This window comes from Gopherus evgoodei, chromosome 6, assembly GCF_007399415.2.
Source record: "Gopherus evgoodei ecotype Sinaloan lineage chromosome 6, rGopEvg1_v1.p, whole genome shotgun sequence".
Lineage (NCBI taxonomy): Eukaryota > Metazoa > Chordata > Testudines > Testudinidae > Gopherus > Gopherus evgoodei.
This window is the reverse complement of record NC_044327.1, coordinates 92,046,558-92,062,147: the sequence shown is the minus strand read 5'-3', so window position 1 is coordinate 92,062,147 and position 15,590 is coordinate 92,046,558. Positions and strand designations below refer to the sequence as shown.

The following is a 15,590-nucleotide window of genomic DNA, read 5'->3' as shown; positions in this document are numbered from 1 at the left end:
TTTTTAAAAATTGGCTGCTTCAGTGATTTACATCCATTCCACCCAGTTGCATGCAAACAATATAGCCATTTTTTTAAACCTGGAAGGAGCAAGAAACTATTCTGGAAACTCCAGAAACCTTATGGTAGGTGGATATACCATAAGGTTTCTGAGTCACAAAAAACAAACAAACAAAAAAAAAAACAGACTTAGCAATATTTTGGCTAGTGATTCTTCCCTTCCATACACATCTCCCCAAAGGAATCTATAGCAGACAACCAGACCAAGAATATACTCATAATAGGACAACACGGACTAACTCTTACATTTAGTGCCTAGATACCATGGTGACTGCTACATTAGGAATATCTACACAGTCTCGGCAGGATATAATTGAGAGGTAACTCAATCTAACTGGCCATGGAATGACATATGCCTTTTAAATTGCTATGCTTATAGATTTGTCTTGCTACAATAATCAGAGCCATCAACCTGGTTAACTGTGTTTTTAGTTAACTTCTGAATCATCGTCAAAAGTTTGCAGAGAAATCATGGTATCACGTGCTCCTTTAGTATTTTAGTAAGTAGTTCGCTATACATTCCAGGCAGGATATCAGATATCCAGGCCAAGAAAATTATGTAAAAGTGAATAAATAGAGCCATGTCTATCTTCCTACCTGCGGGAAAGAAAAACTAAGCAACCTGAAAGGCAGCCAACTGATAAAAGAAAAACTTAAAAATACACACATAATTTGCAGGTAGAACAGCAAGGGATTTTTGTGGCCAAGAGCTTTGTAGGATTAGAAAAAGGATTGATATTTATATAGATAAGAACACTGAGAGTTACATTAGAAAAGATTAAAAACAAGAATTTGGAAGGAATACAAACCTTCAAGCTTCGAGGCATAAATCAGCCTCTAAACGGGAGAGGCTACACAGAACTTCCTCTGAAGACAAGTTACTCCATAACTGTACACCTCAGAGTTTCTTGCACTGTCCTTCAAAACATCTGCTACTGACCACAGTTGGGAAACAGGATACTGAACTAGGTGGACCACTGATTTGATATAGATTCTCTATTCCTATGTTCCTAAGCAGGGAGAATAGCTTAGAAGATGATGTAGAGGGATTTCTTTAACATAACAGAGCAATATAAGCATATGGGGGGAAGGGGAGGAGGGGGACCATGAGCATGCAGTTCAATCTTATGCTTACAGAAGCAATTGCTGCGCTGCACCATTCCCCTAAATTTGCAACAAGGAGCCTCAACTCAGCAGCCCTGAGACTTACCAAATACAGACAGAAATTCAATATTTCAATACATAAACTACAAGAAAAGATGAGACACTATGGACATTTAGGGACCCCAGCAGTTCATGATTACTGGATATACCGGTCCCTTAATGAAAAATCAATAGTAAGGAAGCTCTCATGAATTAAACTCTGTTTGCATGAATTCACTGCACCCCAGTTGTTCAGGTCCTGGGAAATCAGAACACAGAGGAGGCCACCCAATAGCATACAATCCCCCTTAGGATATCCTGAAGACATTCCTGAACACCAAAATAACCTGAAAGCAGAGCAGTTAACCAAAATCTACCTCTTGTAAAATGAAAATATTAAGTTGGGCTTGAGTTTATTTTATAGCAATACAAGGTCCTCGAAACAGATTTTTATTAAGAATTAGTCTGCCTCCAGAGAACAGGTCCATCCTCACTACATAAGAGGAAGCACTAAGGAAAAAGAATACAAAAATAATTTTCACTTTATCCTCAGCCACTTCTATCCAGTTACTTGAGATCTTAATGTTAAAAAAATGAAAGCTAGGAAAATATGACTTTCAAAGGGACAATTTCAAAAGCTGAAAACATACTTACTTTGTAAATAGTGCAAAACCATCAACACAAGACTATAGCTGCTTAAAGTACCACGACTGGCATCATTTATATCATGAAAACTCGCCCACTTCTTAACCACCAGTACTAATGGACGAACTCGATTCTCAACTGTAAGTAAAATAAATACACATCAAAACAAGCAATTAAGTAAATTTTTAACTAATTGTCAATGCTAAAGTTTTTATATTCCCTCCAGGTTAACATGACACCACCTACTATACGTTGCCCTCCCCTTTTCCTGCCTATTACAGAATTTCATTAGTTATCCCAGTGCTACTGTTATCTTACCAGAACAGGAAATTGTATTCATGCTTACTTGAAAATTTCCTATCTTTGAGTAATAAGGATCACAGATCCATTATAATGGATGCTTCAGCCTGGTTGCAGCTGGGGAACAGAATTGGACCCACCAGTCACTGGTAGCAAGGGAATGCCCCGCCTTCTAAAGTTGAGATAACTTCCACAGCTAGGATAATTCAAATCTGCTTTCCTAAATTACGGATTATGTTAAATATACTTTGAAGAAAACAATTTCTCTTATTGCAGAGTGTGGTAAATTCCACATAACAAACAAATGCAAATTCTTGGATGTCAGTCTCTGCCCTAGATAATCCATTGTCTCGTAGGTAGGTCTTATAACTTGAAGAAAGGAAAATTTCAGGTAAACATGCATAATTTTTCCTATTCTTCTTTGTGCTAAGGTCCACAGATCAATTACAATGGGATTTTCATAGCAATGTGCCTACAGGGTAGAAAGCAGGATCATCTTTTAAATATGGACTTCTAAAAATAAGTAAATGACGTCTCTCTCTTCCCTGGGCATTAAGCTGTGGAAAAAATTTCTGCCAAAAGAAAGGAAATGTCATCAGGTAAGATTGGATAACCAATATGCAGAATTTGGTTAACTAATGGCCATCTAGCAGATCTCAATACAGAACACAACTACTCTACCCTGAGATTGTCAGCATGCCTAAAGGACTATACTTTCTTGCTTAGCCAAAGGAGGAATATTTTGAATTTCCTTAAGGAATTAACGCAATGAGCATTGTGAGGGCTACCTTTCCGAATTAAAAGTACAATACTAAGGCCTGGTCTACACTAAGCGTTTAAACCGAATTAACCCTGCACCCGTCCACACAATGAAGCCCTTTATATCGATATAAAGAGCTCTTTAAACCAACTTCTGTACTCCTCCCCGACGAGGGGAGTAGCGCCGAAATCAGTATTGCCATGTTGGATTAGGGTTAGTGTGGCCGCAATTCGACGGTATTGGCCACCAGGCGGTATCCCACAGTGCACCATTGTGACTGCTCTGGAAAGCAATCTGAACTCGGATGCACTGGCCAGTAGACAGGAAAAGCCTTGCGAACTTTTGAATTTCATTTCCTGTTTGCCCAGCGTGAAGCTCTGATCAGCACGGGTGGCCATGCACTCCTAAATCCAAAAAGAGCTCCAGCATGGACCGTACAGGAGACACTGGATCTGATCGCTGTACGGGGAGACAAATCTGTTCCATCAGAGCTCTGTTACAGAAGACGAAATGACAAAGCATTTGAAAAAATCACCAGGCTATGATAGACAGAGGCCACAGCAGGGACTCAGCACAGTGCTGCATGACAAGCGTAACGGAAAGCCAAAGAATCAAATGGATGCTCATGGAGGAAGGGAGGGGGGACTGAGGACTCCAGCTATCCCACAGTCCCCGCAGTCTCTGAAAAGCATTTGCATTCTTGGTTGAGCTCCCAATGCCTGAAGGGTCAAAAACATTTTCCCAGGTGTTTCAGGGTATATCTCGTCAATTTACACCCTTCTCCCCTCCCCCCCGAAGGAAAAGGGAAAAAAATCATTTCTCACCTTTTTTCAATGTAACCCTATATCTACCGCATGCTGCTGGTAGATGGGATGCTGCAGCGCTGAACACCAGCATCCCCTTCCCGGTGGCAGATGGTGCAAAATGACTGGTAGCCATCATTATCATCAGCCCGTGAGTGCTCCTGGCTGGCCTCGGTGAGGTCGGCCGGGGCCACCTGGGTAAAAATGGGAATGACTCTCAGTCATTCCTGGCAGACGGTACAAAAGGCTTGGTAACCGTCCTCATCATAGCAGCTGGAGGCTGAACTCCATCAGCCCCCCCCCACCCCTTTCATGTCTAAAGAAGATTCTGTACTCCCTGGACTATCATAGCAGCAGGAGGCTGCGCTCTTCTCCCCCGCCACCCTTTAATGTCCTGCCTGGACTATCATAGCAGCTGGAGACTGCCTCCCCCTCATTTTATCTCACTAAAAACTCAGTGTTTCTTATTCCTGCATTGTTTATTACTTTATCAGACAAATGGGGGAAACACTGCCACGGTAGCCCAGGAGGGTTGGGGGAGGAGGGAAGCAACGGGTGAGGTTGTTGCAGGGCCGCCCCCTAGAATGGCATACAGCTCATCATTTCTGCAGGATCTCTGGGGCTCTGACACGGAGCAGCTGTGCTCTCTGGCTCTCTAGTAGACTTGCCCCATATTCTAGGCAGGACTGACTATTTTTAGACAAAACATTTTTGTCCATACGCCCCCGGCCGACCTCAGTGAGGCCAGCTGGGAGCACCCATGACAGCAGCAGACGTTACAAAATGATTGATAACTGTCATCGCCAATTTCCAATTGCAAACAGTGCAAAATGACTGATAACCATCATCTCATCACCAATTTACAATGGCAGACGGTGCAATAGGGATGGTAACCGTCTCTGCTACCTTGCAAAGGCAAATGAATGCTGCTGTGTAGCACTGCAGTACCGCCTCTGTCAACAGCATCCAGTACACATACGGTGACAGTGACAAAAGGCAAAACAGGCATACCCTGAGTCTGCAAGGAGCACAATGAGGTTCCTGAGTCTCATTCTATAATCTTGTGGGGTTGGAGTACAGTTGATGCCTTAAGAAAATATTTAATGTTAGATTTGTTTTTTCTTGAACATGCTGAAAACACATTACAGAGACTTGGATTTATTGAGCTTCTAGACCCCAAAGAGAAGTCAAATAGAACTTATTCTGGTACAAACCCTTAATTACCATGTTAAACCAGTGAAACATAGCCTTGAGTTCCCCCAGAATGGCTTTATTTTAGGAATATAAGAGTGCCCAAGCAAAACATACTTCATCCAAGCATTCATTTTTAACCTTTATGGTCTTGGATGGATGACTGGTTTTGCACTAACAGACGTCCTGTGTGAGACAGACACTCCCAAAGATCCAATGCTAGGTTAATCAAGCCTGAGAGCCAGAAAGGCATAAACAATAACACTGCCACTGTCTTGTTCCTTTTGTACTATCTTGGGGAGCTGTGGAAAAGGTGGGAAGATATATAGCAAGGACTTTACCCAGCTTTATGAGATGTCATTCACTACTTCACATCTTGGATCCTCACACACAGCAAGGTTATAAGGTTTCCAGATGCACAGAGGTCAATCATTAGCTCATCAAACTGGCTTACAATAAGTGAGATTTTTGGGTGGAGAAGCCAATTTGCTAATTTGACTTTTGCCATGTAAATCTTGGTGTTCATTTCCCCATTGTTGGGCAGTGCACAGAGATAAGAAACTTTGTTCAGCCTTCAATGAGAGAATCTCTCGGAGGTAGGCCAGATTCTGTTCTTCTCAGTTATTAGGAAAATCTTATCTGACATGCTGACTGTCTTGACCAGAACAGGTTAGTTATCCATGTAAAATATAAGAGTCAGTGCTCCGAGACCCCAATGAACCACTGTGTTCCAGCTAGTGGATGATGTGCTCTCTCTTTCTGGTATCCATTCCCTGAACTGAATCAGAAAGATCCCTTGAAAAAAGAAGTCTTTGATTCTCTGCATTCAACATTTGGGGGAGTGGAGAGTATATTTTTGCAGCTAGAGCTCTGCCAACAGATGATATAGGGTGATACCTGGAGTTAACCGGACAGGTATATGAACTCTGGATCATTGAAGCATGCCTGTTTGAGATCAGAATTCCCAAGAGGATGCAGTAAGAATTCGATTTTCCTGTGACACCACTTGTTTTCCTTATGACAATCTTCATACTCTGTTTACATTCTTCCAAAATGAGACTTTGTACCTGGAAGTATTCTCCTCAGCACAGGCCTATGATTAACTTCCGTGGCACCATGTGTCTGGGTCTGTCCTGAAATCAAGGACATAGTAGGAATTGTATCACTCTGTATATTTACTTCAGCCTTCTCTTTGTACAGACCCTTATCAGAAGAATTGGCCAGGAAGAGATAAGTGAATTTCCTTCTCTAAAGCCAGTATTATTGCCAACGTGGTCCTCGAAAGAGACCCTGGGAACACATGTAAAGTCACAAACAGTAATGATTGAAGATGGGAAAAGAAACAGGCTGCCCTCCATATGCAAATATAAAAATTGTGGATGGTAAAATGGGAATGCTTTAAAGGCAAGCCTCTACTAGAAACGTAGTTAGATGTTTCAGATATGGCCCTGCTCTCCTTGTCGCGGACTCTGAGGCTAGAAATAGGATGGGAAGTGTGTTGCAATGCTCCAATTTGAAGTAGATGATGATGATTTTGTTCATGTTGTGGCTTTTGCATTGGTTACTGAGACTGGAAATGGGACAAAGATGTTCTTGAAATTCTCACACAGCTACACTGGACATTGCCCAGAGGGGGAAGCCTGTTACCTCATTTGATCAAATGCCTTTTTTGTCTGCAAACTGAAAAAGCCTGGCACTGATCAGTGGCCTAATTCCAGACAGGGCTGACAGGCAGGTAACTTAAGCAATATGTGACAGCTACTGACCCTGCACTTGTTCTAGCTATCATTTGCAAAGCGGTAGCTTTTCCTGTTGTACTTCACAGACTGCTCCAACTTGCCAAATAGCCTGTATTCCTTTTCTCTTTAGTGTCTGGAAGAAGTATAAATCAACTCTTCTGATGACTGAATAGCCTGTTTTCCATAATTTTTTCGATTATATTAAGACAGCTAGGATCTGATTTACCTGAGCATCTGATCCCAAGGAGCAAAGCACTATACACTTGCATCAAACAGATTTGATTCCCACTCTCTCTCCAAGAGAGTAGCATTTAGGCATGATTTTTAGGTTGAGAAAGACCACGTTAGTGCTGCTTGTGAAAGTATGCAGGGCTACTTAGGGTGCTATATTTACTAGTTTATTTTTGTTTGCCTGATGCCATCTAAGAGTTTTCATGCCTAAAGGAGGGAGCTGAGATGATACCTATGAAAGGCCTGTAAAGTTAAGTGGCCACCCAGGTAAAAATCTCCACCAGTTAGAAACACAGACTCCTTGGTCACCAAATAGCCACATTTATCTTGGGTAGTGAAAGCAGATTAAATTTTGTCCGGTGCACACCGAGGAGCCCTTCTACCCTTATAAAATTGAATCAAGGGTAGAAAAAAGTAAGCGGTGATCCAAGAGACCCCTCACTGTCTGACGGTTATTTTGTATCTGGGCTGCTGTCCTACCATTAGTCTACAGCTACCTGCTACGAGAGAGGGAGAGGCAATGGTGAGACATGGCAACCTGCAACAGAAGCTAGGAACAATAATCTGAACATTAGGGCACGGTGACCTACAGCACCAACTGGAGATGACAGCATGATACTTTCCCAATCTTTTTGGTGTGACAGAGAATCCCTAGCGTCTATTACATCTTCCCAAAGTGTAGCAAGAGGGATATACAGCTACAAGGCAGCTGCAGACCAACTAGGGATAGCTTTAAAATATCCACTACTCTCATCGACAAAAATCTATCCTCTTTTTGTTTGAGAAGAGAGGGAAATGTCAATATATTTTACTCTTTATGTCTCTAACTCTGCTTTGAACTGCTGGTCTGAAACTGGGGTGAAAGCATCCCTAAAGGAATCAGCACATCTGTGCCCAATCTTTCTGCTTATCTTCTCTCGGAGGGTGAGCAGAAGATCTGGGTGCTGAGGATTATCTGATATGCTTCACTCCATGAAGGTGAGCAGGGGAACCAAGCACTGATTTTATTATTCATTTATTTTTCCTTTGGGAGTTTGTCCCCAAAATCCTGCTTCGAGGGGGGAATGAAATTGGGGTCAGATTGCACTAGGAATATTTCAAGGGGCTAGCAATTTCCATGATCTCAGAGACGCTGAGGTTATTTGTCTCTCTGCCCCAACATAGCCCTCTCCAGGTCTCTCAATGAAGGCACTAGCCTTGGGCTCGAGAACAGGCTCCCCAGCAGTTCTACCCTCTCTTTTGCATGGGATCCACATGTGCCAGATAAGTCTGTTTTCCCCAGGGGTGAGGGGAGTCTCATCTGGGATGTCAGCAGGGATCTATTCAGGTTGGGGGCTATTATAGAGGTAGCAAGAGGGGGAGGGAGCTGGGCCCAAAGGCTCCTTACTACATCCTCAGGCACTGGCAGTGACTGTGCTGTATCTGCAGCCCTCCACATCAGTGAGCTGCAGGGAAGCGGAGGCAGCTGAGCTCTGCAGTCTGAGGTGTGGCTGCTAGTGTGGACTGACGGAATGCTGGCACAGTCTTCAGTCTGGCATATTGAACTTCTGGCTTCAACCTCTTCAGGGAGATGGAGGGGGCTGCTTCCCCCAGAGCCTGTTCTTTCCCAATCCTGCCTGTACCATTTTCCTACTTGGGAAGCATCTTGTCCAGTACTACCAGCCTCTCTAATCCTGCCTGGCTCCTCTTCTGTCCAAGGGAGAGAGGCTAAGGTGACCCCACCCGGAATGGGAAATTGCAATCTGCCTGCTGAGCTGGTCAAGCTTCCCAACAAGACACAGACCCTTCCATTTACCTCTAGCTTTTCTCAGGTTAGCTCTCTCTGCAGGGGTGCCAGCTGCTATAAACACCTCAGAAGTGGAATCTGATCTGAGAGGACAATCTCCCCCAAAATCAAAGACAGGCTTGGGACTTTGCTAGGAATTAGCCAGACTAATTATTCAATGGAATTTTCAGCCTAAATCTGAAATATTGTTTGGAATTCCCGTCAAAGAAGCTCTGCAGTAGGAAGGCAGAAAAAACTGGGGGACCTTCAGGGAGCAGGGCATTCCGCTGCTCCCAGTGACAGATGGGGAAGGTTCTGCCGCCAAGCTGCAGGCAGGCTGACACACCCACTGTAATAGATCTGTGGACTTTAGCATGAGAAAATATGCATTTTAACTGTTGAAAGTTAAAAAAATGAACTAGTCATATTAAACTACACGACTTTTCTCCATATAACTGATTCTTTAAGAATTGTGGGTAATGAGAATTACTATGCCTATTTTAGTTACTTAGTAAGACAGATAACATCCCAATATGATTAGATACTAGCGCATGTGTAATAAAAGTTCCTATCAAGAGGGTTTAACTGAAGTGCTAGTTTAAAGTAGGAGAAAGTTCTCTGGGAATAAGAAAATATAAAAGACAACTTACTGTATGCATAGGTTCTGAGAAGGAATGTATTTCTTATTCCTACAACATTGTTTACATTCAAGTCAAACTCCACACAGCTATTGGGGGTGGGGGGGGAGAAAGAAGTCAAATTGTATCACACACATTTTTCAAAATAAGACATAACTACAATATATTTATCATCATCATCCTGTCATTGACTGAATTAACAACTATGAGTTTGTTAACTGGAAACCTGAGTTTAAGATAAGCCTCTAGACTTTTGCTTCCTGGGTCAGTAAAAGCTGTGAGGATGTCAAATGTGCTATTTGCTTTATTATTGCTCATGTCTCAATTATAGACTTGAATTCGGTTGTGTCTGATACAACTAAATAATACTGAAATTGGATAGTATACGATATGCAAGAAGAACACAGTCCAAACCAATAGGATGGCTTAAAATCCTACATGTTTTCGTATTAGCCTGCACATTTACATTGGACAATATTTAATATATATTCATTTGCTAAAATACTTGGATTTGATGAAGCATCTTTTGAAATCATTTCGGATTCTTTGATGTTTTAGTTTAGAATAAGTCCCTGAGAAAGAGAGAAGGAAAACACAGATAGAAGGTTTAGAAACACAAGGATCTTCCTAGACAATTCAGGTTCACATTTAATTGATCCTACTCTAGGGACACACCAATACGGCTACATACACACACACTTCAGTGTCCTGGTTGTTTCTTAACTCTGCAGTGGTGTTTGGATATCAAGCAACAGGCATTTTAGAATGAGATATTTGTTTTGTACAAAATATGCAAGATTTGCTATTAACTCAGTTTCTCCATTGTTAAATCTGACTTCAGAGTGTGTATTTTTTATATATTTCACATTATTAACAGCAAAACGAATGCAGCAAGAAAAGCATAATATGCCTATTCCCAACTGACAAATTTTAATTGTGGTGCCTGTATGAGATTGGAAAACTCTAGATTAGTGACAGCATCTGAATTTACAGTCAATGAAGAACAGCAACGTTTTAATCTAGAACAGAAAGGACACACTGCAGATGGACCAGAAGGGAACTCAAATCAATGATACATTAGAGATTCAGGACTGACTCAGTCAAATTTTCTCAAAGTGTCAAATACTCCTTATTTTGCTTTGATTTTAACAGCCATCTCCTTTAATTTTTTTAATCTATTTATGAAGCTTTAATAGGTTTACAAATCATTGCCATATAGAGATTAAAAACAAAACAACCATTTCAGCAGTGAGCTTTTGTTTAGAGAAACATTACACAGTAATATAATCATGAGATCGCTGTTTAATAACCTCTGTTTGGGAGAAAATCCCTTTCACATGTTACTTACATTTCCTTTATAATAATTTATAGGATTATTTGTTATATTGGTGGAAACAGAAGTATGCCAATTAAGCTATCAATTATGAATATCTGCAGAACATGCTATACTGGTAAAGGAATTTTTATTTTGTTAATTGCTTTAAAAACAGCCCATTGTATCCGACATATTATTTGAAAACCTATATCAGAGTTAAATCTTACTCTTTGAGAAGTCAGAGAACAATAAAGCCCCACAAAGTAAACAGAAAATCAGCAGAGTAGGAAGTTTACAAGTTTGAGTTAGTATTTGGTAGATATTGTAAATAATGTGAAAACACCGCTGGGAATATTAGTGGTCATTGAACTGCACTGAACTAAATATGCTTCCTAGGAGCAGCTGGGAAAAAGAGAAGATGCCTGGTTTATACATGGTTAGTCCTCTAGATATTCATTGCCTGGTTCATTTTTTGATCTCTGTATGGGTAAGTGCATGGGTACATGCACGTGTGAGTCAATGAAGAGTGTGGGAGAGAAAGAGGTTTATGGGATAAGATGGAAAAGTAGTATGTCATGGAGATTTTAGGAGAAGAGGGAGACAGTAACGTACACAATTAGGGAAAGAATTAGGTGAAGGAAAGGAGGGAAGAGAGGATAAGACACTGAAGAATACTCAGGAAAGATGTACCACCTTTAGGGAAATTTTCTGATGAAAAAAACTTAGTTTTGTCAAAAAATGCCTATTCAGTAGAACAAAATCTTTTGTCAAATCTGTACTAGAACTGGAAAAATCTTCATAGAAACACAGCAGAGCACAGGGCACTCTGCCTCCTCCACCTCCCCTCTAGCTCAGGAGAACAAGCAGTACCGCTCTGGGTCCCAGAGCTTGGTAGTTAGCAGGGAGGAATAGCGGCTCAGCTCTCTGCCTTTCTGGCAGTTAGCCTCAAAGAAGGCTCCTGTCAATTTCAGAAGAGAAATTGACAAAAGCCTTCCTTCAAGGTGGCCAGGAAGCCGGGAAAAAATAGTTTTCATTTTTCTGAAACAAGATTTTTCTCAAAATCCCTTGCCATGAAAGTTATTTTCCCTATAATTAGATTGAATCTAAAAAACAGAAAGAAGGTCTAACAAAAGCAATAAAACATAGAAAGTATTGCTGACAGTGCTACAACTAAAAATACACAAATAGTACAACAGCTGTTTAATTCCCATAAGCTACAGGTGTTGGCAGTATAGTTTTCTTGGGTGATAAATTTGCCCGGGGGCTAATAGATGACAAGTAAGTTTTTCAATCCCTGATTGTAAAGAGTTTCCACTTTGTGTGTTGATGTTAAAATTATGGCAATGTATTAGGTGAAACTTTACGTAGTAGTATTACCGGCAAAACTAGTATGAACTGTAAGCTTATCAGAATCTTTATGGAAACTACCTAATATGGTCATTTTCATACTTATTCTTAGGGTTTGGGTTTTTTAAAACTTGCTGTTACATAAAGATAACTACATCTAATCACTTAAGTTTCTCACTTGTGAGTTACTACTAAATGCACACAGGAGACCACTGTGGTATCTGGGCAAACTTTACATGATGCTTGCTTTTACTTCACTATTTGGATAATTTATCCATTGTTTACCTACAGTTGATCATTTTATTCAACTATTTTAAAAGTAATATTTTGCATATTTTGTTCTTGTGTCCTACAGTCCTATACCCCATCCAACAGACCACCTTTTGTCCTATTTTGAACCTCATTGTAAATGGAAAAAATATGTAATGAAATTCCAGTTAGCATTTTTTAATCCAGAATGCAAGTATAGCAAAATTGGAAGATAGTTACTAATAAAAACTGAGGAGATACTAGATTTTGTAGTACCAAAGGGGATATAGTACGGGTTTTTGATCTGACCATAGTGGATCTCTCCAAGGAAGGTCTCAATAAAAGTTTTGAGTTCCCCACCCCAGGACAGGATGAAGGGGGGAAAAGCAGGAGGGGAAAACAGGAAGAAAGGGGGCAATAAGCAGAAAATAGCTGAATATTAGAAAGCTGCTCAGGGAACACTCTATTAAGAATGATTAGAGTATAGTCATCATATGAAAACGATATACAAATTGTCTTCCTATCTTAACATGCAGGCCCATAAATTTAGAAAGACTTGGGCACCATCCCTATACTTTGTCACTAATGTAATGCTTTTACATGTAATCTTTTTTCCAAGTAAGCCCTCAGATGTTGAAAACTTAGCTAGGGTAACAGGATATAAATAGTTATACTGTACAGTTTCCTAGTGCATCCCTCTTCTTTGGCTAATGTGATTTTCATATTCATTCACAAATTTCACAAGAACTTTTTTGCATCCATTATGCTTTCATTGAGATGTTTATTTTTTCACTTAGATACACACTGTTTTTCCTTAAGTGTTTAAAAAAATAAAAATTAAATACTAAACTAAGTATTTAATGCACGTGCATAATCCTTGTATTATACGGTTAGCATGAAAGTCCATAATTCTTTGAGATGATATTACTGTGGATCTCACTGTAAGTGTGCATGTGGATCACACATTGTGAACCTAAGCACCCCTGTATTCACACCCTACACACTACTATAATAATCTTTGTACAAAATATGCCTTGTGAAGCATTTGAAAAGTTAATAACTCACTGATCATTAATATTCTTGTGTGAGGTACGTATGCAGTGTGTATTGAGAGTTATGAATGTATGCTGGAACGATTAATAAAATGTGTTTAAACCAGGCATGCCAGAGGAAGTTGGTAACCAGGTCTGCCCCAGACAAAGGAATGTGTATTTGCTTCTCTGACCAGCCTGGTGATCAGGCAGAGACAAGGAAGACCCATTTTTACATATCATGTAAACACAGCTATAAAGCTAACAAGTTGGGGAGGAGACAGCATGGCATCTATGTCCCAGCAGGAGAGAGAAGCTTGGTCTGGGTTTTACTTTTCAAACAATACACTGCAGAAGTTTACTGGGCTATAAAGATAAGGGTGAGGTGGATGGGCTGAAGCTCAAGCGATAAGCAATTGAATCAACTGATTGTATACAGCATTACTGTATCATCAAAGTTTACAGGGTGAAGTCTTTTCTGAAAAAAGAACGAGGAGTACTTGTGGCACCTTAGAGACTAACAAATTTATTTGGACATAAGCTTTTGTGGGCTAAAACCCACTTCATCAGATGCATGCAGTGGAAAATACAGTAGGAAGATATATATACACACACACACACACACACACACACAGAACATGAAAAAATGGGTGTTGCCATCAATATAGCACAAGTAGAGTAGGGGCGTTAGGGGACGAGAGCTCAGGAAGCGTTGTTCTAAGTCAGCCATAAAAATCTTGGCGTAGTGTGGGGCCATGTGGGTACCCATAGAAGTGCTGCTGACTTTAAGGTATACATTGTCCCCAAATGTGAAATAGTTGTAGGTGAGGATGACATCTTCATCACCTGGCCCCATGGAAAAGAAGCCCTTGAGGAATTCCACCATGATTTCAACAATTTCCATCCCACCATCAACCTCAGCCTGGACCACTCCACACAAGAGATCGACTTCCTGAACAATACAGTGCTAATAAGCGATGGTCACATAAACACCACCCTATGCTGGAAACCTACTGACTGCAATACTTATCTGCATGCCTCTAGCTTCCATCGAGGACACACCACATGATCCATTGTCTACAACCACATTTGTTCTAATCCCTCAGACAGAGACAAACATCTACAAGATCTCTATCAAGCGTTCTCAAAACTACAATACCCACCCGCTGAAGTGAAGAAACAGATTGACAGAGCCAGAATACCCAGAAGTCACCTACTCCATGACAGACCCAACAAAGAAAGTAACAGAACGCCACTAGCCATCACCTACAGCCCCCAACTAAAGCCTCTCCAGCGCATCATCAAGGATCTTCAACCTATCCTGAAGGACGATCCCTCACTCTCAAAGATCTTGGGAGACAGCCCAGTCCTTGCTTGCAGACAGCCCCTCAACCTGAAGCAAATACTCACAGGCAACCACACAATAAAAACACTAACCCAGGAACCTATCCTTGCAACAAAGCCTGTTGCCAACTCTGTCCACTTATCTATTCAAGGGACACCATCATAGGACCTAATCACATCAGCCATTCCATTAGAGGCTCGTTCACCTGCACATCTACCAATATGATATATGCCATCATGTGCCAGTAATGCCCCTCTGCCATGTACACTGGCCAAACCGGACAGTGTCTACACAAAAGAGTAAATGGACACAAATCAGATGTAAAGAATTATAACATTCAAAAACCAGTCAGAGAACACGTCAACCTCCCTGGTCACTCAATTACAGACCTAAAAGTCGCAATTCTCCAACAAAAAACCTTCTAAAACAGATTCCAACGAGAAACTGCAGAACTGGAATTAATTTGTAAACTGGACACCATTAAATTAGGCTTGAATAAAGACTGGGAGTGGATGGGTCATTACACAAAGTAAAAACTATTTCTCCATGCTAATTTTCCCCCTACTGTTACTCACACCTTCTTGTCAACTGTTTGAAATGGGCCATCCTGATTATCTCTACAAAAGTTTTTTTTCTCCTGCTGATAATAGCCCACCTTAATTGACAAGTCTGTTTAGAGTTGGTATGGTAACACCCATTTTTTCATGTTCTCTCTCTCTCTCTCTCTCTCTCTCTCTCTCTCTCTCTCTCTCTATATATATATATATATATATCTTCCTACTGTATTTTTCACTGCATGAATCCGATGAAGTGGGTTTTAGTGCACAAAAGCTTATGCCCGAATAAATTTGTTAGTCTCGAAGGTGCCACAAGTACTCCTTGTTCTTTTTCTGATACAGACAAACACGACTACCACTCTGAAATCTTTTCTGAAAGTTAACGATACACCAGATCAATGATGATGATGATGATGATGATATGTATGTATTTACACTATGTGAGGAAATATGAATATTTAATTACATTGTG

General features: G+C 40.7%; 1 protein-coding gene across 4 annotated transcripts in view; it reads right to left on the bottom strand.

The window, feature by feature from the left end:
• Window positions 1-15,590, bottom strand: part of TENT2 (terminal nucleotidyltransferase 2) — a 79,487-nt gene that overhangs the window by 40,597 nt on the left and 23,300 nt on the right. For all 4 annotated transcript variants that reach the window (XM_030566670.1, XM_030566671.1, XM_030566672.1 and 1 more), the window contains 2 exons: window positions 9,287-9,363; window positions 1,857-1,985 (listed from right to left, as the gene is read on the bottom strand). In XM_030566670.1, coding sequence (XP_030422530.1) covers window positions 1,857-1,985; window positions 9,287-9,363 — 206 coding nt within the window. The remainder of the gene's footprint in view (window positions 1-1,856; window positions 1,986-9,286; window positions 9,364-15,590) is intronic.